Below are 26,531 nucleotides of genomic sequence, written 5' to 3' on the forward strand. Positions count from 1 at the left end.
ATGTGGCAGTTTTTTCGACCATGGTAAACCTCATTTTGCGAGGAAAAACGCCTTTTTTTTAAAGTGCTCTTTCGAAAAAAGGCGTTCTTGAATGCAAACAAAGCTTTTTCGAAAGAGAGCATCCAGACTGCCTGGGTGCTCTTTCGAAAAAGCGGCTCACTTTTTTGAAAGAAGTGGTTGCAGTCTAGATGCTTTCTTTCAAAAGAGGCTTGTAGTCTAGACGTAGCCAAAGGGTAACAAGAAGACATTCTTTAAATATATTAGAAGCAAGGGAAAGACCAAGGACCTGGTAGGCCCACTGCTCAGTGAAGAGGCAGAAACAATAACAGGAAACTTCGAAATGGCAGAGGTGCTTAACGACTTCTTTATTTCAGTTTTCACCAAGATTGATGGTGACGGGATGCCTGACGTAGTGAATACTAGTGGGAATGAAGCAGGTTTAGAAGACAAAATAAAAAAAGAACAAGTTAAAAATTACATAGAAAAGTTAGATGTCTGCATGTCACCAGGATCTGATGAAATGCATTCTAGAATACTCCAGGAGCTGATAGAGGAGGTATCTGAGCCTCTAGCTATCATCTTTGAAAAAACATGGAAGACAGGAGAGATTCCAGAAGACTGGAAAAGAGCAAATCTAGTGCCCATCTATAAAAAGGGAAATAAGAACAACCCAGAAAACTACAGATCAGTCAGTTTAACTTCTGTGCCAGGAACGATAATGGAGCAAGTAATTAAGGAATCCATCTGCAAATATCTGGAAAAAAATAAGGTGATAGGTAACAGCCAGCATGGATTTGTAAAGAACAAATCATGTCAAACCAATCTGATAGCTTTCATTGATAGGAAAACAAGTCTTGTGGATAAGGGAGAAGCGGTGGATGTGGTATACCTAGACTTTAGTAAGGCATTTGATACTGTCTTGCATGATTTTATTGTCAATAAACTAGACAAATACAACTTAGATGGGGCTACTATAAGATGGGTATATAAGTGGCTGCATAACCATTCTTGGAGAGTAGTTATTAATGGTTCACAATCCTGCTGGCATAACAAAGTGGGGTTCCAGAGGGGTCTGTTTTGGGACCGGTTCTGTTCAGTATTTTCATCAATGATTTAGATGTTGGCATAGAGAGTATGCTTATTAAGTTTGCAGATGATTTGTATCTGGGAGGGGTTGCAACTGCTTTGGAGGATAGGGTCATAATTCAAAATGATCTGGACAAACTGGAGAAATTGACAGAGGTAAATAGGATGAAGTTTAATAAGGACAAATACAAAGTGCTCCACTTAGGAAGGAACAATCAGTTTCACACATACAGAATGGGAAGCGACTGTCTAGGAAGGAGTACGGCAGAAAGGGATCTAAGGCTCAGAGTGGACCACAAGCTAAGTATGAGTCAACAGTGATGCTGTTGCAAAAAAGCAAACATGATTCTGGAATGCATTAACCGGAGTGTTGTGAGCAAGACATAAGTCATTCTTCCACTCTACCCTACGCTCATTATGCCTCAATTGCAGTATTGTGTCCAGTTCTGGGCACCACATTTCAAGAAATATGTGGAAAAATTGGAGAGGATCCAGAGAAGAGCAACAAGAATGATTAAAGGTCTAGAGAACACCAGCTATGAGGGAAAACTGAAAGATTTGGGCTTTTTTAGTTTAGAAATTAGAAGACTGAGATGGGACATGCTAGCAGTTTTCAAGTATCTAAAAGGGTGTCACAAGGAGGAGGGAGAAAAATTGTTCTCCTTGGTCTCTGAGGACAGGACAAGAAGCAGCGGGCTTACACTGTAGCAAGGGAGGTTTAGGTTGGACATTGGGAAAAACTTCCTAACTGTCAGGGTGGTTAAACACTGGAATAAATTGCCTACAGAGGTTGTGGAATCTCCATCTCTGGAAATATTTAAGAGCAGGTTGGATAGACATCTATCAGGGATGTTCTAGATCAGTGTATCTCAACCAGTAGTACGAGTACCCTTAAGGGTACTTGAAAGAAGTCGGGGGGGTATATCAACACAACTGAAATTTGGAGAAAACTGAATTATTGTGTTAAGTTTTACAGTGCTTTATTATTTTTGTACTTTTTACACCCAAAAATTTCATTGCCCGCCCGGCTATGATAACGTTGTTTAAACAAGTGTGTTGCAATGGTAGAAAAAAATGTGTGTGCCTGAAAACTGTAGGTACTGGGGGCACTTATGATTTTTTATTTTTTTTTAAAGGGATGCTTTATAAAAAAAATTAAAAAAAAAAAGGTTGAGAAGCACTGGTCTAGATGGTGGTGCTTGGTCCTGCCGTGAGGGCAGGGGACTGGACTTGACCTCTCAAGGTCTTTTCCAGTTGCAGTATTCTAGGAATCTAACTTCAGGGTGATATTACTTGTTGCTTGGTTTATTTGCCTTGTCTGCATCCATAGCTGCTAACTTACTACGTCGCACCAAGTGAAACCTTGTATCACCTGGTGCCCCAGCTTCTTGCTGAGCTTACGTTTGGAGTCATCTGTTCCTAGCATTACGTGTGACGGAAAGTCTGCCTTTGACTGGTGATCTGCCTGCTGTCAGTCCCAGCCCTGAAGAGCTCCTCTTCTTCCCTTCCCACCCTAAGGCCCTGTATTGCTGCCGCCATCGCTGTGGGCGCAGGCAGATGAAGAGCTTGAGATTTTTCCTAGAAAGAGGCATTGCCGACGCCAGGTCTGTGCAATGCAGGGAGCCTGGCAGCAGGAGCTCTGCAAACTGCATTGACCCCGAGTTGTATGTTTTGGGACATCTCTGGCTAATGATGCTGTCTCTCCAGGTCTCAGTGATGGAGTACGTCACCGCAGTAGTGTGCCTTGGATTCCCTCTGCTCACAGTGGACGGTCCCAGAGGGGTAAGCTCAAAGCAGGGCTCAGAGTTCATAGGAAAGGATTGGCTAGTTAACTTGCTTTAAAGTCCAGCCAGAAGAGCAAGGGTCAGAAGTTTGATTCTTCATACTTCAAGTATTTTCAAGAGGGGATGTGCGTGTAGTCTAGCGTACTCTAGTGTTTGGAGTAATGGAGAGCCGGGTCCCAACAATCCGGGCTCTAGGCAGTGAATCACAGTGCAGTAGTCTGGTGTGGAAGGTGCTCAAAGGTTTGATTGCATCCTTGGTGTGACAGCAGTGTAGTGTTCCTCAGACCACACCTCTAGAGCCCCTCGTAGGCCCCACTCCAGAAACGGCAGTTCATCTCACCTTGTTTTGCACCCAGCAACAAGAACAACAACTTAGGCAGTCTTCTCTGGTGGCCTGATGTGCTCCTTTGTTGGCTGGCCTGTGTAAGACTGACTCAGAGCGACCTTGGGTCCTTGTGCCACTCATGTTTGGGGGGTATGTGAGAAGAGTAGGCCCAGGCTCTGTGTTGCCTCCATATAGAAGATAATGAGTTCCATGCAGGAGGCAGATCTGTACCAAAACCGTGGTCAGGGTCATATTTTTCCACTGGGAAAATGCCCTTTGGAGCGTAACTTGGAAAGTCATGACTCTGAATGTGCAGGCTTGAGACTGTTAGGCAATGTAGCATTGCATTTGGTTTGGCCTTCGCTTTTAAAATGTCTTGTCGTCCAATGCTCCTGCAGGATGTGGATGACCCGCTGCTGGACATGAAGACCCCAGTTCTCTTTGTCGTTGGTCAGAATTCTTTGCAGTGCAACACTGAAGCTATGGAAGATTTTCGAGAAAAAATCCGAGCTGATAACAGCCTGGTGGTAGTGGGAGGAGCGGATGACAATCTGAGGTATGGCGCTGTGGCATAGATGGCATCTCCATGGCACGAGTCTTTTAGAAGCTTTGAGCAATGTCTGGTTGGGCCCATGGGCCTGGCAGGAGGGTTCTGGGACTTCGTTCTGAAAGTAGATGGAGTCGTGATGGCTAATGGGATAAAAAGCCTTTTATTTCTGGGAAGTTAATTTAAATCAGGCCCAGGTTGGGAGGGACCTGCCATCACAACCCCTGCGTGGAGTGCATGGGTAAGACAAGGTCCAGCTCCCAGGGATCACACATCCGCCTCCCAATTGCACACATTGGTAAGCTTGTGGCGGTCAGTGCTTGATGGGCCATGGGTTGTCCTGTTCTCTTGGTGGCTACAAGTCGTCCTTTTCCAGATCCAAGTGGAGGCACGTGGGCTGGGCAGCGTGTGTGGGGAACTTGTGCTGTTCCTGCCATCCTGGCGCTGTCTGTTCATGGCAAATGGCAAACTCATTTCTCCAGGGCTCCCAGGCCTTGTCTTTCTCTAGTATGAGCTTTCATCACAGTAGCTGTAGGTGCGGGTGGGGTGATGGACCACAGCCGCTTTACAGTATTCCTTTCCACTGACAAGCTGAAAGCCCCGAGTGAGGGACATCCCCCCATTGCTGAATACTGTAGACTAGGGTTGTTAAATATCAGTTAACTGAATAGTCGAGTAACCTCATGAATTCTTACCGGTTAGTCGACTATTCTATAGTCCCTGGGGGCGGGGCCAGCAGCCAGTGCGCCTCACTCCCAAGGAGTCCCCTGCCACTGCGTGCTGCTGCCTCTGATAAAGAGGCAGCAGTGCGGGGTGGTAGCAGCCCTTGTTTAGGGGTGGGTCTGAGCTCCCGGACCCAGCGTGAGCCAGAACTGAGCCGGGCTGTCTGCCTGCCCGACTCCTAATACACTTTAAATGCAGAGCCGCAGCAGAGATAGGTCCTGGACCTGTCGCAAGCCAGGACTGAGCTGGGCTGTTAGCCAGCCTGCTAAAATATTTACTGCGGGGACTGGGGCGGGGGGTAGAAATGCGTGTAGTCTATCGCATTAACCTATAAGCTTTTGCTTATCAGTTAATTGACTACACTATTACATCCTTACTGTAGATTTTCCCTTTCCAAATCATTCTTGGCTCTGCTCTTGATGGTGGCTTTTGGCTGTTCGTGGTGCCCAAAGGGCACTCCTCTAGGAGGTGTTTGGCAGGAGAGGCTGCTGTGGGACTGGCAGGGAGCCATGGGCCACCTGCTGCAATCACACAGATGTAAATCTGCGTAACCCCATTGACATGGCTGGAGCTGCACTGCTGTGAAATGAATGCGAGAGAGGAATTTTGGCCTAATGTCCAAAATATGCAGGTACAGTTATGACAGGTGTTACATGTAACAAGGAATGATCAAAAACCTAGGGAGGGGAGTGACATGCAAAACGGTGACTAGCAGCATTTCACATGAAGCAAGAAGAGAGAAGGCGCCGACAGCCCTTTTGAGGAAATTTTGGGACCGTGTGTCAGAGCTGGAGAGCCATTTCCTGTTGAAGCCACTGGGAGCGCCAGGCACGTTCAACATTGACACTGAGTGAATAATGGAGTGTGTGGTGTGCTGGCAAGTGCAAAACGCTGGAAAAAAACATTTCGGGGGAAGCAAAACTAGTTTGTTGTTTGGAGATGTTCATTGAATCAAAACGTTGAAAAATGTTCATGTCAAAACTGCATGATTTGCTTCAGTCCTACTCAGGAAAATCTTGATTTCAGGCAATTTGATACAAGACAGAAGGATTAGAAGCTGAGATCTTGTTTATAGTAGCAAGTTTTGTCAAAAACCCCTTTTTGGTGGCAAAATCCAGAGAGCGTTCACATTACAACATGACAAAGGTTGCGGCAAGCACCCAGTTTTGTCAACTAAACATTTCCAGTGCCGCGAAGGACTTTTGTCTTTCCCCCTCCCTTTCCTGTTGACAGTCATGCAGTGTGTACTACAATAAGGTTTCTGTCGAGTTTATTGACCGTCAGCATGTTTCCCACAATGCTGAATTACCATTCTGGCCAGTGCTTTGAACTCTGCTGCTCTGCAGCCACATAAAGAGGTAAACAGGTGTGCCCTTCCCTAGGGATGTTAAATATCGGTTAATTGAATAGTCGATTAACCTCATGAATTCTTATCGGTTAGTCGACTATTCTATAGACCCTGGGCAGCCCCTGTCCAAGGGGGAGAGGTCTGAGCTCCTGGACCCAGCACGAGCCAGAACTGAGCTGGGCTGCCTGGCTCCTAATACACTTTAAAGGCAGAGCCGCAGCAGGGGTAGGTCCAGGACCCAGTGCAAGCCGGGACTGAGCTGGGCTGCTGACCAGCCTGCTAAAAAATTTACTGGCAAGGGGTGGGTGGGGAAATGCGTATAGTCTAAAGCATTAACCTATACGTTTTTGCTTATCGGTTAATCGACTAGACTATTCCATCCCTACCCCTCCCCTCTGCAAACCCCAAGAACTTTATGATCTGTTTCCTGATGTCTGGCTCATTATGGGTACATCTATACTGCACGCATATTGCAAAATAAGCTATTCCGGAAGAAATACTCTGCAGTAGCTTTTTTCGAAATAGCACATCTACACTACAAGGAAGCCTCAAAATTAGTCTAAGGCAGGCTTCCCTAATGTGGACGTGCTACCTCGATTTAGAGTCCCAGGAGGCACTGGGAGTAATTACTTTGAACGGCCCTGGGAGGAGCTATTTCAAAATAGCAGCAGTGGAGCGGCCACGTTACTGGTATTCTGAAATAGCTATTTCTGAATAAGCGTTATTCCTCGTGGAATGAGGTTTGCAGAAGTCGGAATAAGCTGACCGTTATTTTGAATTTATTTCGAAATAATGGAATTGCTGTGTAGATGCTTGCATTTTATTTCAGAATAACAGTCGTTACTCTGAAATAACGCTGCTATGTAGACGCAACCTTTGTCATGGTCCTTGTGGTGTCTACTCAGGGAAACAGGTGATGGCTATCGCTCAAGACTCTCTCCTGCTTGGAGCACCCCACCGCTTTTGGATCTAGATGTGTGGGGGGAAGAATTGGTGCAGTCACAGCTGTGAATGATCTGTAGGAATTGGGGCATGTGTGGTCACATTTCTGGAGCCCTGTGTGATAAGGGGTCTGAGCGAGGCACCCTACAGTGCAGAACCAAGATAAAGGCAGGCGTACCAGAAGGCAAAGGAGGCAAACAGCCAGTCTGGTGCTGCATCCACAACATGCCGTTTTTATGAAGCCCAGTGGATACTTCCCCTAGCACCGAGTGAGAAACAGGAGTTATCCTGGAGACAGAAATTATTGAGGAACAGATGGAAGTGGACAAGGAAGTGGGGCTCAGTCCAGTGACAACCTTTGTGCCAGGCAGTGAGGAATCGTGCTCAAGTCCCAATGTTTGTGAGGACTCTCAGCAACTGGACATGGAGGCTGAAGCAAGAGAAGACACACAGGTTGCAGGGTGGGGGTGGGTGAGCAGCGACGGTGCAGTGCAGTAAGTTGCTGTGTAATGCGGTGGGGTGGGTGGTGGCAGTGCAGGAAGTTACTCTTGCAGCGAGGGGAAGGGGAGAGGGCAGTGGTGCAGGGCGGCCAGAGGCTGTATTTCTGTGAGGTGGTAAGCCCTGCTTGGGTCTGCGTTGCGTCCAAATAGAGTATTGATGTGCACAGAGAGATCAGTAGAATCTGGCTGGGAGATGGTGTCGAAGCTTTGCCTGATGTACTTATTCATTTTCTCATGGAGATTCCATGGCAGGGTTGCCATTTCCCTACTGTCGGGGTACAACTCTCTCCCAAACCATTCCTCAGTCTGTGTTGCCAGAACCTTTCCAGAGCACCCTGCATTTAAGTCTGTGAAACACCCACGGTGATCCACAAGCACCTGAAGCACGATGGAGCAGTACCCCTTCCAATGATGTGTTCCCTGGCAAGGCGGGATGGCCATAATGGGAATATGGGTGCCAACAATTGCCCTACCAGTTTGGAAAGCCCATTTCTGCAAAGCCAGTCACTCTGTCACCCACATTTCTCAGAGTCACAGTCCTACGCAGCAGCATGCGATTTATTGCCCTGACTGATTTGCAACTGACTGGTAGCAATCGGGAATCACTAGCTTCCACAAAGCAATTGCTTCATGTGTGTCGATCAAGAGAGCAGCTCTCATGCCGGCGTCCCTGCGCCGCAGTTCAGGGGCCAGCTTGGCAAACAGCTCCAGGAAGGTTGCTTTATGCATCTGAAAGATCTGTCGCCACTGGTCTTCATCCCACCCCTGCATTACAATGCAATACCACCACACAGGGCTGGTTTCCCTTGCCCAGAAGCGACTCTCTGCTGTGACAGCCCCATGCAATGCCACATCGCTTCAGTCCCTGTCACCCACATTGTCATCCACATCCGAGTCTTCGTCCTCTGTTATCAAGTGCACAAGTAGCTCTGCTGCAGCCTGTGATGTCCTAAGCACATTGAACATGACACGGGAGAAGAGTCTGGGATCTGAGTTCTCACAGCAGATGCTGGAGTTTTCAGCAAGGACTGTCATTCAAGTGGCACAAAAGTAAGCTGGAAGCCCAGGGAGGGCTGGGAAGCAGATGGCTGCCAGGATGTTTTTCTTGTTCCCAAAATGCTTAGGGCTCATTCCCACAGTGCTTCGCGACTAAAGGTGACGCCAGGCAGTTTGGATGCTTACCCACATTGCTTTGCATTTTCTGTCGAAGGGTGCTAACAGGGTGGTCATGATATGTGCACAAAGGGTGGCAGAGAAACGGGTTTGGCGAGTTTTCAGTTTTGGTGACTTTTGCATGTTGACAGCACTTTCATCGCCACATCTTTCCAGTGCAGACACAGCCACAGATTGAGGGACGATCGATCGATCTAACCTTTATCCCTCCTGGAGTGTTGGAGTCCAGGTTCAATTCCCCCTTCTGCCCCTTGTGGAGAAGGGGTTTGAACGTGTGTCTCCTACACAGCAAAAGCGCGCCCTAGCCACTGGGCTATTGGGTAGCTGCTGTGGGGTTTTCTCAGTCTCCTGTGGAAGCTGTTCCATTTTTGTAAATCATTAGTCATTGGAGCAGGAATATGAACTTGAGTCTTGCGCCTCCCGGATATGTGTGTGTCCCTCCAGGCGTGAGCCCTGTTATGTCCAGCCAGTTCTGAAGCAATAGCCACTCTAGTGAACTAGCCACTCTCACCTGGCCAAATAGCCACATTGTTCAGGGCAACTAGCCGCACTCCACTGGCCAAATAGCCACGTGTGGCTGGTGTGTTGGACACCCCGGTGTTAGCCGGTCTCATTCCCTTTCTCGTCACTGTCATCTGAATTTCACCCTGCTCACCAGATGCAGTACTCGGAGCTGATTGCCTCCGGCTTCCTATTGGTTGGGTTTCAGCATAGAGCAAACCCGATGTCCTTTGATTTCTGCTTTCAGTGCTGTCCCAGGGTGGTGGGAGCAGGGCAAGGGAGCTGGGGGTAAATGAACATGTACTGACTCGCCCACCTTTTGCAATAGGATAAGCAAAGCCAAAAAGAAGGCAGAAGGCCTGACCCAGAGCATGGTGGACAGATGCATCCAGGTAATGAGCGGCGAGATCTCTCTGTATCCTGAGTGCTCATTCGCCACCATGAGCCCACGCTCTGGTGCTGCTGTCGGGACTGACTGGGCGGTGGCGGGTCGGCATCTCTGGCATGTGTCCTCAAGGGAGAATCTGTTCCTGGCATCTCAGCCTTTGGGGGGCCGTGAGGGCTATTTCCTGAGTTGCTCCCATAGTCCCTCATTCTTTCCTCTGGCTTGAGCTGCCTTTGTAAGGGGGGGGGGGGCAGCTCCTGGGGTAGCTGGTGCTGGCTGTGGGGCCACTACCGGAGCTCAAGTCACAGGTTCTGACTTCCAGCGGAGGGGCGCAGGCATGCTGGTGGCGGCTGCCCGGGCAGAAGGCAGAGCAGCATCGTTAGAGACATTAAGGCCCATGCGCTTGCCCTGAGGACCCTGACCCTGCAGTGAGCAGCTCTCTCTGTAAATTGTGCTAGGATTTGTTTTGTGGCAATTTAGCACAAGCCCAGACTCTTGTGCTAGTCTGTCTGCCCCATTGCCACACATTAGCTTCTCTGGAACACAGTACCCTGCTGAGGCCTGGCCTGGCCCGGTGCTGGTGGGAGAAGGAAGCTGGGGAAGGCTAGAAGCCTGTAGAGATAGCTCATGATGTCCCCATTCATTTCACTTGTGACCCTGATGGCTTTGATGCTGCCTTGGTGTATTGACCTCTCGGGTGGTACTATGTGCATGGAGATCTCCCAGCAGCAGTTTTCAAGAGCCCCTGTCTGCTAGGCTGGCTATTCCTATGTTATGGGCCATAAAGGAGGTGGATTTTTCCAGCTGGCTGGCCTGGAGAAGCAAATGTTTCTGGTTCTTCCTTTAGTGCTATGGAGGGTGGCACACTCCCCTCGTGTTCCAGAGAGCCACGGAGATGAAGCTTTAACATGGCATCTAGTAACACGAGCTAGCTTCTCCTCGTCCGGAGCGGCTAGCTGGGGACTCCTCAGGGGAAGGTCTGAGTGGAGTAGAACCCAGCAGAGCCCTGGCTGTAGAATTGATTTCTTTAGCCCAGTAAGCTAAGTGCCCTGCATACTAGCAGAGCAGTAAATGGAAGCTGCTTGTAGGCAAGTCATGGAGGCTAGTTGGTAAGAGATGTCTGACCCCTGTGTAGGATGAAATAGCTGACTTCCTGACCGGAGTCCTCACTCGCACGGACAGCCATTCAGGCTCTGACCCTAGAGACCTTGATGCTGAGAAAAAGAAGAAGCCACGTGACTTGACCAGGAGGGACCTGTCATTCGACTTGCCGGAAAGAACCAGCAGCCCCACCTCCCCTGCAGCTAAGGTGCCAGCCTCGCCTTCTGGCTCAGAGGTAGGGACTAGCCCTCCGGGATGTAGAGCTTGGACTTAACTATCTTGAGCAGTTTTGTGTCATCCGCAGATTTGTCGACCTTACTGTTTACTCCTTTTTCCAGGTAATTTCTGAATATGTTGACTATTGGTCCCAATACAGCAGTGTTTCCCAATTGTATTTGATCATGGAACCCTTTTAAACTCGAAAGAATTTTTGCGGAATGCCTAATAACAGTCTAATACAGGGGTGGTCAACCCGAGGCTCACGAGCCGCAAAATTCTGGCTCCTGATGGAACCGGGACGGAACCCGGAACTGCTCAGGTCAGCCGGTCTCACGGTTGGGTCGCTGTGAGCTGCATGCGTGCTCAGCGTCCGTGCCGTTCCGCTCATGGCCCCCAGCGCACTGCGTCATATCCTGCACGTGCAGGCCGGGTCTCGCACAGGGTCCCAGCGTGCACATGCTAGCAGCTGGCCGCTGAGCACAGGCAGCGGCTTTGGGACCCAGACATAAGGTTGCGGGGGCAGAAGATGCCTGGCTCTGGAGAATGGGTGCAGGCGGGGCAGTGCACATGGCGTCCCGGATGCTGCGCAGCGGCTCTGGCTCCGGGACCCCAGCATAAGGTTGGGGGGGAGGGGGATTGGGTTACAGCAGGGTGGGGAGGTGTCTGGCTCTGAAGAAAGGAAGGGAAGGGGGATTGGGTTGCGGACAGTGTCCTGGCCAGCTCATGCTCAAAGCCGGCTGCTCAGCACATGTGCCCCAGTGCCTGGAGGGAGACGTGTGGCTGTAGTGGCACCTCTGGGACCCAAGAATTAGGTTAGAGTGGGGGGAGGGGGAATTGGGTTAGAGTGGGGTATGCATGCCTGGCTTTGGGGAAGGGGAGGAGAGGGGGATTTGGGGGGGGGGTGTGCGCCTGGCTCTGGGGAAGGGGAAGAGAGGGGGATTGGGTGGGGAAGGGGGGGGGTGTGCGCTTGACTCTGGGGAAGGAGAGGAGAGGGGGATTGGATTGGGTTGGGGTGTGTGTGCCTGGCTCTGGGGAAGGGGAGGAGAAGGGGAAGGGGGGGGGTGCGTGCCTGGCTCTGGGGAAGGGGAAGAGAGGGGGATTGGGTGGGGGAGAGGAGGTGTGTGTGCCTGGCTTTGGGGAAGGGGAGGGGGACTGGGTTAGACCAGGCTGCTCTTTCCCTCCCCTAAGCAGCTGGCCTACTTCCTGAAATGCCGGGTCTGTCGCACCACCAGGGACTTCCTTCCCCCCTGCAGCCTGCCTGTGCGGGGGGGATGAGGGAGGGAGTAGGAATCCTGGGACTGCAGGCCAGCTCCAACTTCTCAGGAAGCACGCGGCTGTCGTGGGGAGCAGAGGAAGAGCGTGCGCTTCCTGAGAAGTTGGAGCTGGCCTGCAGTCTGGGACTCCTACACACACACCCGGTGCAGGCAGGCAGCGGGGGGAAGGAAGTCCCTGGCGGAGTGACAGACCGGGCATTTCAGGAAGTTCCCCAGTTGTTTAGGGGAGGGGAAGAGCAGCCTGCGCTTCCTGAGACCTGGGATCCCCAGGTACTGGCCCCAGCTGTCTGTCTCCCGTCTCCCCCCACGAGTACCCTGCCCCAGCACCCTGTCCGCTGCCCCCACCAGCACAGTTGGGGCCACATTAGTGAGGCTTGGGGGGTTTTGGAGGGGATGTTTTTTTGCATCTCACTTCTGTGGCCCCGATTGACTTTTCTGTGGGTCAGTGACTCCTGACTCAAAATAGGTTCCCCGCCCCTCTCATAAATAAAGACAACGCTGAAACATTTTGTGTTTGACATAATATTTTATTTAAAAATGTAGCCTGGCCAACAAGCCCCCAGTTGGGGCCAAGCCCCCATCTGGCCGCAGCATCATAATACTCCTGCACCCCCCAGACCTTAAACCTGAGCCTGTCATACACTGGAATCCCCTGTCCTAATCCTCCCACATCCCCAAACTCCTGCACCCCCACACCCCCAGTCTTCTGCCATAACACTCCTGCACCATCCATACACTGCAAATCTGTGTCCTGAGCCCATCATACTCCCAGCCTCCCTGCCCTGAGCCCCTCATACAACCCAGCCCAAACTCCTGCACCCTCACAGCCACAAGCCTGTGGCTTGCTCAGCACCCCAACCCTCCATCTGACCCCAACACTCCCCAGCCTGGAGCCCCCTCCCTGAGCCAGAATCCTCTTCCTCCTGCACCCAAATTCCCTCCCAGAGCTTGCACACCTCACCCCTTCCCAGTGTTTTTTTTGTGAGCCACAATAGCAGTGGAGACAGCCTGAAGAGCCAGGGCAAAACTGTTGAGCCAAAAAAAAAAAAAAAAAGGCAGGGCCACGAAGACCCAGGGAAAAGTTGTTAACAAAAAACAAACAAACAAAAAAAGCAGCCAAGGGACAGCGTGCCAGCACCTATCCCCCCCCCGCATGGCGTTTTTCTTGGCTGGTTGGTTTTTTGCTCAACAGCTTTGCCCCAGCTCTTCACGCTGTCTCTGCTGCTATTGTGGCTCTTCGTCTGGAACGGGTTGGCCACCCTTGGTCTAATATATGGAGCTGAAAAAGCAGACCACAAATAAGTAAGGATAATAAGAAACAAATGTTAAACAAGACCATGAGATCAACATTTAGTTTAATTGCACATATTTAAAAGCAAAAATCACATAACAGTAATTAATTTTTTTAAATCATAAAATGAATTTTTTCGCGGAATCCTTATTTTCACTTCTCAGAACCCTGGGGTTTCGCGGAACACCATTTGGGAAACACTGCAATACAGGCCTCTTGGAGGAACACTGCTAGTTACCGCTCTCCATTCTGAAAGCGGACTATCCAATCCTACACTTTGTTTCCTATCTTTTTACCTGTTACTGATCCAGGAGAGGATCTTCCCTCTTATCCCTTGACTGCTTAGTTTGCTTAAGAGCCTGGTCAAATGATTTCTGAATCTAAATGCACTGTAGCCCATAGATTCCTCCTTGTCCACATGCTTGTTTTCCCTCTCAAAGAATTCTAGTAGATGTGTTCATTTATGTGTCTGGTAATTCCATTCTTTACTATAGTTTCAACCAGTTTGCCTAGTATTGAAGTTGGATTTTCCAGCCTATAAGTACCGGGATCACCTGTGAAGCCATTTTTAAAAATGGGTGTTACAATAGCTATCCTCCATTTATCTGGTATAGATGTTGATTTAAATGACAGGTTACATACCAAAGTTCGGAGTTCTGCAATTTCACATTTGAGTTCCTTCAGAATTCTTGGGTGAATGCAATATGGTCCTGGTGATTTATTATTGTTTAATTTTTCAGTTTGTTTCAGAATCTCCTCCTTTCTCCCTTACCTTGCTTTATGTTAGGATAAGAGGAAGCTGCACACCCAATTTAGGCATCCTAGTCCTTGCTATTGAGGAGTTCTTGAACAAACACACACAGACAGAGACACTCTCTCAAATATAGTAGATGGTCACTGTTACTAAGAGGTTCAGCTATAATCACCTCTTGGACCAGATCCTGTGCTCCTGCTTAGGACTGAATCAAGAATTTCCTCTCCTCTTATGGGCTCAGAAAGGTGTGGGGGGGAGGAAGGGGAAGCTACACTAAAATGAGGAAGTTAGTTAAACAGAAATTAAAAGTCACAGTGTGAAAAGTGAAATCCCTGCAACTGAGCATTTCTCAGTCCTATCGCCATCCTCGTGAGATGGTCGGTAATATATCCCCGCTGCTGTTCTTATTGGTAGAGCATGGAATTACTGTCCATAGAGACTCTATGGAACAGTTTGGTTCATTAAGATTTTTACTTCATTTGACTCTGCAGTGCCATTCTGCCCTGGCACGACCTGTTTGGTCTTTCTGAGATATTTTGTGCCCTGTATGACTGTGTCCTGTTGAGTGTCCTCATTCCACCAAGTTTTTCTGATGCCTTTTATATCCATATCCTCATTTAATACGAGGCATTCTAGTTCACCCGTCTTATTGTTTAGACTTCTAGCTTTGGGGGGGTGTCCCTGGCTGGGGTCAGAGTGCAGGGAAGGGGAGTCTGAGGGCGGGGCAAGAAGACTGCAGTTGCTCAGTGCTAATCCTTGCTCCAGTACTGACTCTTCTGTGCCTTTGGGCAGGTAACCTGCCCTCCATGCCCACGTTTCCCATCTGTAACGCACACACTCGGTCATCAGGGATTGCGAGGGTCAAGTGGAAACTACTGATCTGTGGAGATGTAAAGTCATTGCTGCATCCTGCCATGGAAACCTAACGGCGTGGGGCTTCCCTTCTCTTTGGCCAGGACTTGTCCAGTGTCTCCAGTAGCCCCACTTCAAGTCCCAAAACCAAAGTGGCTGCTGTGCCATGTGTTCAGAAGTGCAGCCAGGCGGGTGCCCCCCAGCTGCTGAAGAGACACGTGCAGAGAACAGACGGGGTCCTGGCACACAAGCAGGCACAAGGTAATGCCCCTGCAGCTCTCTTCGCTCTCATCCTCCTTGTTACCCTGGGACAACCCCCTGGCCATGCCACTGGCCAGCTCTGCTCCCCCTTTGCCCTGCAGGACTAGTCTGAGTCTGCAAGCTTCCTTTGGCCACGTAACCGGCAGAATTGGGTGGTCTCCCCATAGCTCATACCAAAATTCCCTCTAATTTTTTCCCTCCATGTGCAGAATAAATTTTGTTCTGTGCACTGAGGTACATGCGGCTGTTCGACAGTAGAAACCCAGACCTAGCTGTGGGCTCTGTGCTAATCAGGTGGGTGGCACTGGAATCTTTCCTGGGCAGCCACCCGAGTGCACGCTGGATCACACCAGTGTTACTCTTCAGCAGAGGCAGATGGGAACTGACTCTAGGCTGGGAACAGGGATCTCTCTGGGACAGGAAGGTGAGTCACATACAGGCCTTGGCTGTGCAGTTGCCCATACTGAGATGGGTCTTTGCCTTCTGCAGTTGTAGAATGTCAGCCTGGTGGATGTGGGCACGTCGTTGGAGGGCATTTGACGGGCTGCCGATTTGTGTCAGCAGATTCGCTAGGGAGTAAAGTACGGCCAGGTGGGTAAGACCACGGAGCCGAGATGAGGGGCTAGTGCCGCGGTAGTCAGCAGGCATACTGCGGGAAAATCTAGACTGCCAAATGCTTTTGAATGGACCCTGACATCTTGGTGTTTACTACAACTTATCCTCTTTGTTGTTTTCTCTGGAGTTTGGACTGCAACTATACCTTGACCAAGAAATTTGGACCTTGACAAAAAATGTCTGGACCAGGGTTGGGCATTAAGCAGTCCAGGGACCAGATGCAGTTCACCAAGATTAGCCACTGGCGGACTGCCAGATGCTTTATTTACCTGCACGTCTGCAGGTGTGGCTGCTTGCAACTACAGTTGGCTGTGATTCACTGTTCCTGGCCACTGCTTCCTGCATTGGGCTGGGCCACCACTTCCCGCAGCTCCTATTGGCTGGGAATGGCAAATTGCAGCCAAAGGGAGCTGCAAGTGGCCATACTTGCAGACGTGCAGGTAAATAAAGCATCTGGTGGCCCAGTGGGGACTAGCCTTTCTGAACTGTGTCCGGCCTGTGGGCCATGTATTGGCCAGCTCTCATCAAGAAGGAAAGGCTACCCTGAGCCATGACTTTTGTCCTGTGGGATGTTGATAAGATCTTGGGATACACTTTCAGTCATACAGGGGAAGAGGCTGGAAAGGTCTGACTGGCAGTGGTCTGTCTGATGTAGGGGGGCCTGTGGTAGCCATGTCGATCCCAGGATATTAGAGAGATCAGAGGAGTGAGGCAATATCTTTTATGGGATCGATTTCTGTTGGTGAGAGAAACAGACTTTTGAAGTTCTCCGGTCTCCAATCTTCCTTTGCTCAGGGCAGATCTGGGTAGGCCTGCTGATGGCCTGGCGCTCCTGCTAGCTGTAGGAATTTTTCTCTCGTTCCCAGTGGGCGGCAGACTGGGACTTGAGCCCAGGTCTCCCACATAGGAGAGCAATGCAAGCTATCGGCGCTGGCGAGTGTGCAGAGGGAACTGAGGGGAGAAAGCTCAGTGGCTGGGATCACAGCAGATACGTCTGCAGGGCGGAGCTGGTGCAGAGGGAGGCTTTGTGGCAATGAATGTTTGAGTGCGCCAGGTACGGTTCCCAGGCATTGCCAGCGTTCCAGCCCAGAGCGGCCCAGCGGGACTAGCTGAAGGGAATCTTTGTTTACAGCTCCAGTGCTAGACATGGGGAAGAGCCAGTCATCACAAGCCTTTGCATGGTCCCTGGATGGGCGAGGGGGCTTTGGGAGAGATGGTGTGTAGTTTGGTTGCTCTCTAAGACGGAGGGAGGGGGATGTCTCCAGCCCGGCTGCCCCTTTCCAGACACGTGTGATGCACTGCACTTGGGGGGTTCAGTCCATAGTGTCTCTAAATGCTCCAAGGCTGCATAACAAAGCTGCACTTCCCTTTGTCAGAGTAAGTGGGATCTGCAGAACTCCCCACTGGCAGGCTGTAGGCCGCAGGAGTGAGTTGGGTCAACAGGGGCCCTCCCTAGCCAACTATGAGTCCAGTAGAGTGTGTGGGGCCTGTAGAGCTCCGCGCTGACTAGCTGTGGGCCCAGAGGAGTTTGTGGGATCTGTAGGGCCCGAACACCGGGCTTAAGGGAGTGAGTTGGGTGTATGGCATACCCCTCTGGCCAGCTGTGGGTCCAGGAGAGTGAGTGGTGGCTGCAGGGCTCCACGTTGGCTGGTTGTGGGTCCAGGCTGTAATATAACGGGTTCTGGGGTCACCGCTGAGATGGTCAAATCAGGGCGAATTGCTTAGAGACAGGCCTACGTACAGCCCAAGGCAGGGGGCCCTCTACTATAAGGCACCAAATTAGTCACAAAGATCACGTCTGTTCGCCACACTGGCCAGCAAGAAGTCACACAAGCAACCCCCTTAGACACTCCAGCTTCTCCTGTGCCACAAGCAGCTCTGCTCCTTACACAAATGAAAGGTTAGGAAACCAGTCTCACCAGTCTGAACAGGTCCTCCACATTCCAAAGGAACAGCCACGTTCCCAGTTCAATTTATACCTCAGATCTTACCCAAAGAGAATCCGCAAACCCTCAGCTTTCAATAGACACCTGGCTGGCCCACTTTGTGCAAGATTTGGGACAAACATACCACAGGGTGTAACTGTTTGTCCTGCATGTTCACCTCAAAAATCCAGTGTCCCACCCCCATGCAGAATTGATGCAGAAAAGGGCGACATTAACATCACTGAGTGCATCAAAGCCCTTCCCATGTCTGACTGTGTTGTTACAGATTCTAATTCAATATTAGAAGAATCAGTGTCTAACTGGAACAGCTTACGAAAGCCATGTTTGTCTAAAAGAGGCTTCCTCATAGTAAGAGTCATCTTGGTACTAACAATATCATTGAACTCTTTGCTAATGCAAGGTAAAACTGGGTCAGAACAATAGTGGGTTGGATCTGCTTTTGCGGCATGATTTCCTTATGTCCTATGTGGTCGTACCAAGAGGTAAAGAAAATAGTTAATTTACCCATGTAAGTTCTGGCAGATGTTTGGAATTCCGTGAACATCAAGTCAGTAATTCATATCCTCCATAGTGTAGGAATCTTGGCATGTAGCCATGAAAGCAATATGGCGGTGTGCCTCGGTTTCTCCTTCCGTAGAGCACATAATTTCTCTGATGTCCTTTTTCATGTGAGAGGTTCCAAGATTGGTTCAGGCACCAACTGTGAAATTCTTGTATTACCAGGTCTTTTAACATACAGCGTTTCTATGCACCATTGCTAATGTGTTCCGGAATTTTCTGAAAAAATTCTGCTCAATCTAGATCTTTACAGCTTTTGGTATTAGCAACACATCAGTTACAAAAGTTAACATTAGTAATAAAAACACGTCCATTGAAAGTATACGTTTGCAGTTCTTTGTCATGCCGCATCCTTGACTGAATACCATTAGAGTTCTGGTAGTTCAGAGCCAATCTGTGGCTTCCCTTTGCAAAATCAAGATTTATCCTTACTCCTTCCCTCATGAGCTCTCTTTCTGATGTCTTAAAGACATACGATCCATTTTTACTGGCATGTTAGACTCATAGTTCTTGTGTCCTTCCGTCACCAACCCATGTTTCCATATGGAATCCGATGTGAAGTCCACTAAGAGATTACCTGCCATCCCGTGTATTCAAGAGAGACTAACCATGCAGCTGTTCTGCTCTGCATTCCCGCCTTTCCTCTGAACCTGAGACACACACTGTCCGCTCACAGAATCAAGCTGTCCCAACAAGACTGACTCCCCAGTAAGCTGGTCAGACAGTCACTTGGTTATCACAAGGCTGTCCCAGTTTTCTGACAGTTTCCACTTAATCTTAAAATGTTTAAGATAATCAAGACAGAAGCAGACTGTGAAGAACTTCAAAAAGATCTCACCAAACTGAGTGATTGGGCAACAAAATGGCAAATGAAATTTAATGTGGATAAGTGTAAAGTAATGCACATTGGAAAAAACAACCCCAACTATTCGTACAGTATGATGGGGGCTAATTTGGCTACGACAAATCAGGAAAGAGATTTTGGCGTTATCGTGGATAGTTCTCTGAAAACTTCCACATAGTGTGCAGCGGCGGTCAAAAAGGCAAATAGGACGTTAGGAATTATTAAGAAAGGGGATAGAAAATAAGACCCAGAATATCTTACTGCCCCTGTATAAAACTATGGTACGCCCACATCTTGAATACTGTGTACAGATGTGGTCTCCTCACCTCAAAAAAGATATTTTGGCCTTAGAAAGGGTTCAGAAAAGGGCAACTAAAATGATTAGGGGTTTGGAATGGGTCCCATATGAGGAGAGGTTAAAGTGACTGGGACTTTTCAGTTTAGAAAAGAGGATACTGAGGGGGGATATGATAGAGGTATATAAAATCATGAGTGGCGTGGAGAGGGTGAATAAAGAAAAGTTATTAATTCCCATAATAGAAGAACTAGAGGACACCAAATGAAATTAATGGGTAGCAGGTTTAAAACTAATAAAAGAACGTTCTTCTTCACACAGCGCATAGTCAACCTGTGGAACTCCTTGCCAGAGGAGGCTGTGAAGGCTAGGACTATAATAGAGTTTAAAGAGAAGCTAGATAATTTCATGGAGGTTAGGTCCATAAAAGGCTATTAGCCAGGGGATAGAAATGGTGTCCCTGGCCTCTGTTTGTCAGAGGCTGGAGAAGGATGGCAGGAGACAAATCGCCTGATCATTGTCTTCAGTCCACCCCCTCTGGGGCACCTGGTGTTGGCCACTGTCGGCAGACAGGCTACTGGGCTAGATGGACCTTTGGTCTGACCCAGTACGGCCGTTCTTATGTTATGTTCTTATGTTAACTTTCAATCCATCTGAAACCTCCTCTAAACTAGGAGTCCTGTGGCACCTTATAGACTAGCAGAAGTGTTGGAGCACAGGACTCCTCGCCGCTTTTGCAGATTCAACTAACATGGCTACCCCTCTGATACTCCTCTAAACTGTTCACACTGAACCAAAGTCAATGGAGTCATTTTTAACAGAAAAATTCTGTCTGGAACTGAAGCAAATGCCTCACCAAAGAAACTGCTGCCTCCTACAGATGGATCTCCCTCCATCAGACCACTTCCAAGGGTTCTCTTCCTTAGGAGCTTCTTCACGCGGCTGTACAGGAGCATAGCTCTGCTGAGCCACAACCAACTCCTTCCGAGTTTCCCTTATACCCAGAATCGCTTCCGGCCCATCAGGTGGATTTTTACACAGTCCCCTTCCAGGAGAAGAGAGAGACTCACCAGGTAAAAAGTTAGAGACATTCTTCTTCCCTTTATGGATTTCCACACGGGTAGCATGAAGGTTACCAGCTTAACTCACACAAGGGTCGGAACAATTTTCTCCTTCAAGTTTCCATACTATCTGTAGGTACCACAGTTCAATCGCTATTATGCTCTGTTTGTACCCGGGCTAAGGTGTCACCCTGATCACACAGTTGTTTCACCCTTTCCCAGCAACACACTAGCAACAGGCAAAAAACAAGCCCGAGATCAGCATCATTCTCCCCAGCAGACACAAACTTAGGACCCTTCCCTTTCTGGGCTTCATGTGTATCCAGAGCCAACTGTGAGACAGCTGCATTGTCCTCAGCCGCCACAGGCTGAGAGGGAACTTCGGCAGACAGGATTGGGAAGAAACCCTTCCTTCCTGCTGCTGCTGCTTAGCACAAACAATGGGAGACCATCTCCGCACCCATGGCTGATTTCAGAGAGAAATCTGGGAACTGAGACAGCTGCTTTCGCAGACAAATGAGGATTGCCCTTCCCAGTGGAGAAACTGCTATTCTCCTTGGAGAAACATTTTGAGAAACCTTCCCTAGGCAAGTCATTGCCCCTAATAAACAAAGGCTCAGGGTCATTTCCTTCCTGTGTTTCATTCAGGACACTGACTTGACTGAACAAAGCTTTAGCATCATCCCCAACCCTACGAGCCTTAGGAATTGTGTTTTTCACTCCTCCTTCCATTTCACACGGATTTTAGCCAAAGGCTCCATTACAAAATACACAGACAAGGCTACAACAACCAGGCTGTCTTCTGGCCCATAATCTTCCTTCTTGACAAGGCTTTAACCAGAGTAATCTCTGCAGCAGCATCTCTCCATGCTTCACACTCCACTCCATTAACCTCAGCGGCACTAATGAACTCAGCATTCTTGTTCCCATATTTAGCTCTAAGATGTGAGTTTTAAGGCCAAGCCCTTCAGGGACCTCAGAAACAGCATTTGCACACAGGGCCCCAGCACTGGATTCTGTGGGGCTTGCCTGGGGTGTTTAGAAGAACAGGATTAGCATGGATGGGGTTTGGTGACTTACTTGTAAATTTGGACACACTGGTTTGACGTGTCCCCCACAAATGACACGCCACCTGTCTTCCCTTCGAGTAGGAGTTCTTCTAATGGCTATGGGGCTGGCCTCACCTTTTAAACCCTCTCTTCTAGATTGGGGAGAATAGAGATCACTCATACTCCGGGGTTTGCACCCTTCTCAAACCCTGTTTTGGGCATGAGCATCTGCAAACTGCTGCCCATAGGACTGGCTCGAGCTCTTTTATCACATGCAGGTGCTGTAACATGGTCAGAAACAGTGTCTAAAAGTTGCTCCAAAGTTATTAAATCCAGCAGTTTCTCAAAACGCCTGTGTGCTTTCCCCCCCACAGTCGGCTTTTTAACAAAACCCATCAGCTTATGAGCACTCTCCACATAGGTATATTCACAAGACATTCTAAACCTTCTACCTCTTACCCTGTAAGATTTAGGGATGACCTCGATCCGCCTCCACGCAGAGTCTTTAAACCACATATAGTCTAAAGCAGGGGTGGGGAACCTCAGGCCCCCGGCTTGCCTGGATCTGGCCCCCGAGGCTCAGGGCCTCCCTCCATCACTGGGGAGCCTGTGCTGCCACTCCAGCCCTCTCCCCGCCTCACAGTGGGGCTACAGCACCCAAAATCTAGTAAGCAGGAACCCCTAGACTCTGGTGTGTGAGAGGGATGTGGGGAGTGTCTGTCGTCTTCTCAGCTGGGGGCCATGTCACTGAGGAGGTGGTTTGGGTTTTTTTTTGTTTTGCTTCTCACATGTGTGCAGCCCCCAACTGATTTTTCAGTGGGTCATTGGCCCCGACCCAAAAGAAGTGTTCCCCACCCCGGTCTAAAGCTTCATGTTCCACCAGTTCATTAAAGACCTCCCTGGCTTTTCCAGTCCGTCTGGATTTGCTGCTCAGCTGGGATTCAGCTCACATGGCATAGGCGTTAACAGGGAGACAACAGTCCCTCTCTATTCTCAGTATGCAGGACACATCTTTTCCCAGCTTCTGTTGTACGGGGGTCGGGGGGACCGGGGGTGGACTTCCAGGGCACTTCGGCTTCTGCTGCTGCTCAAATGCTCATAGCTGAACTTGGTGAGTCCTCTCTACAGCTTGCTTGGCTTTCTCTTCAGCAGCCGGTAGTTCCATGTGCCTTGTGTGGGACTCTTTCTTCAATTCAGCATTTTTTTGCTTTTCCTTTAAATGCATCTCTGCAAGATTTTGTTCATGTTCAAGGGCCACTTTCTTTAATTTTCTCTGCAGCATCTCTGGCCACTAACGAAGATCTCTTCCTAAAGGAGAGAACTTTTCTGAGCACAAATCTTCCAGGTGTTTTTTACTAAGACCGTCATATCGTTGCTGATTCATTGCAACTGCTCTTTAACCAATCAAATTCTCAATTCCCAAATTCACATATTGAATAGCGTGGTTTCTGATCCAAAGTATATCCAAGCACGACTACGCCACTGTAATATAATGGTTCTGGGGGGCACAGCTGAGAGGGTCAAATCAGGGTGGATTGCCTAGAAATAGGGCTATGTACAGCCCAGGACCGGGGTCCTTCAGTGCAAGGCACCAAAGCAGTCATAAAGAGCATGTCTGTTCACCATACTGGCCAGCAAGAAGTCACACAAGCAACCCCCTTAAACCTCCAGCTTCTCCGGTGCCACAAGCAGCACCACTCCTTACCCAAATGAGAGGTTATGAAAACTGATCTCACCCAGTCAGAACAGGTTCTACCAATCCCAAATCCCAGTTCAATTTATACCTCAGATCTTACCCAAAAGGGCACGCTGGGCCACTCCTTTAGAATCTAACAGCTAAAGGTTTGTTGAAAGAAAGAAAGAAAGAAAGAAAGAAAGAAAGAAAGAAAGAAAGAAAGAAAGAAAGAAAGAAAGAAAGAAAGAAAGAAAGAAAGAAAGAAAGAAAGAAAGAAAGAAAGAAAGAAAGAAAGAAAGAAAGAAAGAAAGAAAGAAAGAAAGAAAGAAAGAAAGAAAGAAAGAAAGAAAGAAAGAAAGAAAGAAAGAAAGAAAGAAAGAAAGAAAGAAAGAAAGAAAGAAAGAAAGAAAGAAAGAAAGAAAGAAAGAAAAGGTTGAGAGTAACAAAATTACATGCTCCAATTACAAAGTTCCTGGTGCAGGCTTGCAGCAGAGATGGAATATGCCACCCTGTTAAGTCTCTGGAGTATATCCTGGGTTAGGATGGCTCAGCAGTCCTTCCAGGCCCAGTTCATAAGCAAGTTGCTCCTGAAGTGATGAGCTGGAGTGAAGATAAATGGAGGAACCTTTAGGGCCCTTTCCACCCTGCCTATGTGGAGGGAATCCCATAGTTCTCCTTGTGTGAAAGCACCTCCCAAAATGAAGTTTGTCACATGAGCAAGTCACCTGTCCATGCCTGGCTCAGTCCTTAGCGGCCATGGCTAACATGCTGGCCTGAAGGGTCGCAGGGAAATTCCTCAGATGTGGATTGACACCGTCCACGGTGCATTGTCAGTCCAGTACTTCGATTCACTTGCAGCCAGCCTTCCGCGATAGGCGGGCGAGGCCTGTTGATATCTCTCAGAAGCAAATATTTGAAATACAAGTACCAGTCAGTACTTATAACTGTAAGTACAAAAATGATACAGGCCTGTGAGTATTATAAAGAGAATCAGCAAACCCTCAGCTTTCAGTAGGCATCTGGCTGGCCCACTTTGTGCAAGCTTAGGGGCAAACATACCACAGGGTGTAACTGTCCTGCATGTTCACCTCAAAACTCTACTAGCATCCCGCATGGGAGTAAGCAGTGGCTGCAGGGCTCCCTGCTGGCTGGCTGTGGGTCCAGGGGAGTGAGTGGGGTGCACAGGTCTCACCACTGGCCCACTTGTGCTCCAGGGGAGTGGGTGCCAGCTGCAGAGCTGCCTGCCCCCGTGAAAGCCGGCTGTGATACTGTAATTCTCTCTGATTCATTTCAGCTCAGTTTGCTGCTTTTCTGAAACAAAACATGCTGGCGAGGAAAGTTCTTCCTCCTGGCACCGCTTCATGTCTCTTTGGTGAGTATGTCCTCACTTCCTCTCTCTCTGCTTCCTTCCTCCTCCGGCTGTCCTCCATCACTTTCCTCTCCTCCTCGCCCTGGTTTGGGGGCGTTGCAGCGTGCGCCCCTGCTCCCCACTGTTTGCTTTCTCCTTGCTGCGGTAGGAGCTGATAAAAAAGCCATTTGCAAGCTGCAGAATATTGACCCACCTGGTCTCCCTCCTCTGGCTTTCCCTGTGCTCCCTGAACCAAGGTGTTTGGCTGTGATGAACTGTGGATTGGTATGGGCGATGAAGGAGCCTGCTGTGGTCAGGAGCGTAACCCTTGGGTGCTGGGTGTGATTGGCTGGGATGGAGACCCAGCATGGCCAGTTGTGCTGTTGATTTGGAAAAGGAATGGGAAGATTCTTCAGACAGCCTGTTGCCCAGGGTGCAGAGATAGGGCTGCTGAATGGCTCGAGGCCGGCTGGAGCATCTTTCCGAGCCCGGAGAGTTGGAGGAGGAATAGCGGAGGCATGGGTAGGCAGGGTGAGAGACTTCGTGGGAAAGCAGGGAAGCAGTGTTGAATTGGATCCTGACATGCATAGGAAGTCATTGTTGATGGTGGGAGGATGGGGCTGGAGGAGGAGACTCTGGCCACTGTAAGTTAGAGCCTCTGACACCTAGAGATGGAGGGGCCAGGTTCATCGCTGAGCTGGGTGGCTCAAGTTCATTGCCTCTAGTGGCACCTGCCGTGGACCCTGAGGTTAGGTGCATCATGGCATAGTGCTGGTGGCGTCTTGCCTGGACGAAGGAAGCTCAGGAGTAGCTGGAGAGCAGTGGGACTGTAACTGGGTTCTCTGCAGTCCCGACCCCCTCTGCCTATTGCACACAGACACTTCCCTGGGCTTGGGTTCTATGCAGCAGTCAAGTAACAAAGCCCTGGGGAAGGCTGTGCAGACAAACAGGCACCTGGGCCGGCTACTTACCGAGTTCTGTCTCCCGCAAGCTTTGCCTCAGAGAACTGTGGTGGCGATGAGAGAAGCTCTGCACTTCCATGCACGGGCTGAACACCAGCCGCCGCTCACAGGCACAAACCAGCTTCAGTGCTGAGCCGGGGGGTTGCTCGCATGCTGTCGTCCGGGAAGAGATTTTCCCCTGGGACTTACTGGCAGCTGCCCCACCCCGTTTCTGGAGCATCAGTAGGGTCAGGCATGCAGTGTGCTGTGCCATCAAAGGGGCAGGCACCTCAGGCTCTGCCATCCAGCACTCTGGGGACATTGCCCCTTGGGAGCTCTGCCGGTAGCTCGTGTGGGTCTTGCAGCCCTGCTGCTTCTGCGTCAGTGGGGTTCAGGCTCCTTGCAGGAGAGCGGCGTGGTGGGAAGCCATGGAGAAGCGAGCGATGTAAGCGGTAGGTATGTCTAACCAGAGCCTGGGAATTGAGCCGGAGCACAGGAGTCGGCGTGTGCTGTGTGTGCCATAGGGGAGTAACTGGGTAACGAAGGGGGCGTTGGTCACTGGTCCCTACAGTGAGGAGCACCTGCCGCCCCTTCCCTCTGCATGTGCCATGCCTGCTGCCGCCCTGTGCGATGTGGTTGATGCTCCCGTGGGCTCGAGGGCTTGGACAGCAGAACGGATGCTTGTAGTCCCTTTGCATAGGGGAACAGAAACTCTCGGTATGTCCATTCCCTCTGCATGTCCACAGTTCTGGGCATGGTGTTGAGCACTGCACATGTCAGCAGCTAGCCCCCACCTTGCTGCCCAGCAGAAGAGGGCCTGTGTGCACAGACCCCATGCACTGGGGCTTGCACTGGGCTAGAGCCAGGCCAACAAACCGTGTTTCTACTGCACTCTCCCCACAGTGGGTCTGGGGCCCACGCAGAGTGGTGTCACTGCTCTGCAGGAGGGTGTTTCGTAAGGAACTCGGATTCCAAGGCCTCAGTGTTTCTTCTATACTCACTCCCCCCCCCCCCATGAGACGGAATTAACTCCTGCAGTGACTCTTTGGAGGCTTTGTATGCTCTTGGTTCCCCGATGCTCTCTCCAGCTGGAGGGCAAGGAGTTAGAATTTAGAAACAGGGACCTTGGCAGG

At 49.7% G+C, this 26,531-nt stretch overlaps 1 protein-coding gene across 8 annotated transcripts in view; it reads left to right on the forward strand.

The window, feature by feature from the left end:
• KANSL3 (KAT8 regulatory NSL complex subunit 3) overlaps nucleotides 1–26,531 on the forward strand; it is a 70,098-nt gene that overhangs the window by 20,639 nt on the left and 22,928 nt on the right. For 5 of the 8 annotated variants that reach the window (XM_075910939.1, XM_075910945.1, XM_075910946.1 and 2 more), the window contains 7 exons: nucleotides 2,794–2,868; nucleotides 3,594–3,751; nucleotides 9,258–9,321; nucleotides 10,450–10,650; nucleotides 14,910–15,066; nucleotides 15,556–15,657; nucleotides 24,404–24,481. In XM_075910939.1, the coding sequence (XP_075767054.1) occupies nucleotides 2,794–2,868; nucleotides 3,594–3,751; nucleotides 9,258–9,321; nucleotides 10,450–10,650; nucleotides 14,910–15,066; nucleotides 15,556–15,657; nucleotides 24,404–24,481 (835 nt within the window). The remainder of the gene's footprint in view (nucleotides 1–2,793; nucleotides 2,869–3,593; nucleotides 3,752–9,257; nucleotides 9,322–10,449; nucleotides 10,651–14,909; nucleotides 15,067–15,555; nucleotides 15,658–24,403; nucleotides 24,482–26,531) is intronic. The other 3 variants (XM_075910940.1, XM_075910941.1, XM_075910942.1) reach the window with 3 other exon arrangements.

This window comes from Pelodiscus sinensis, chromosome 28 (genome assembly GCF_049634645.1).
Source record: "Pelodiscus sinensis isolate JC-2024 chromosome 28, ASM4963464v1, whole genome shotgun sequence".
NCBI lineage: Eukaryota > Metazoa > Chordata > Testudines > Trionychidae > Pelodiscus > Pelodiscus sinensis.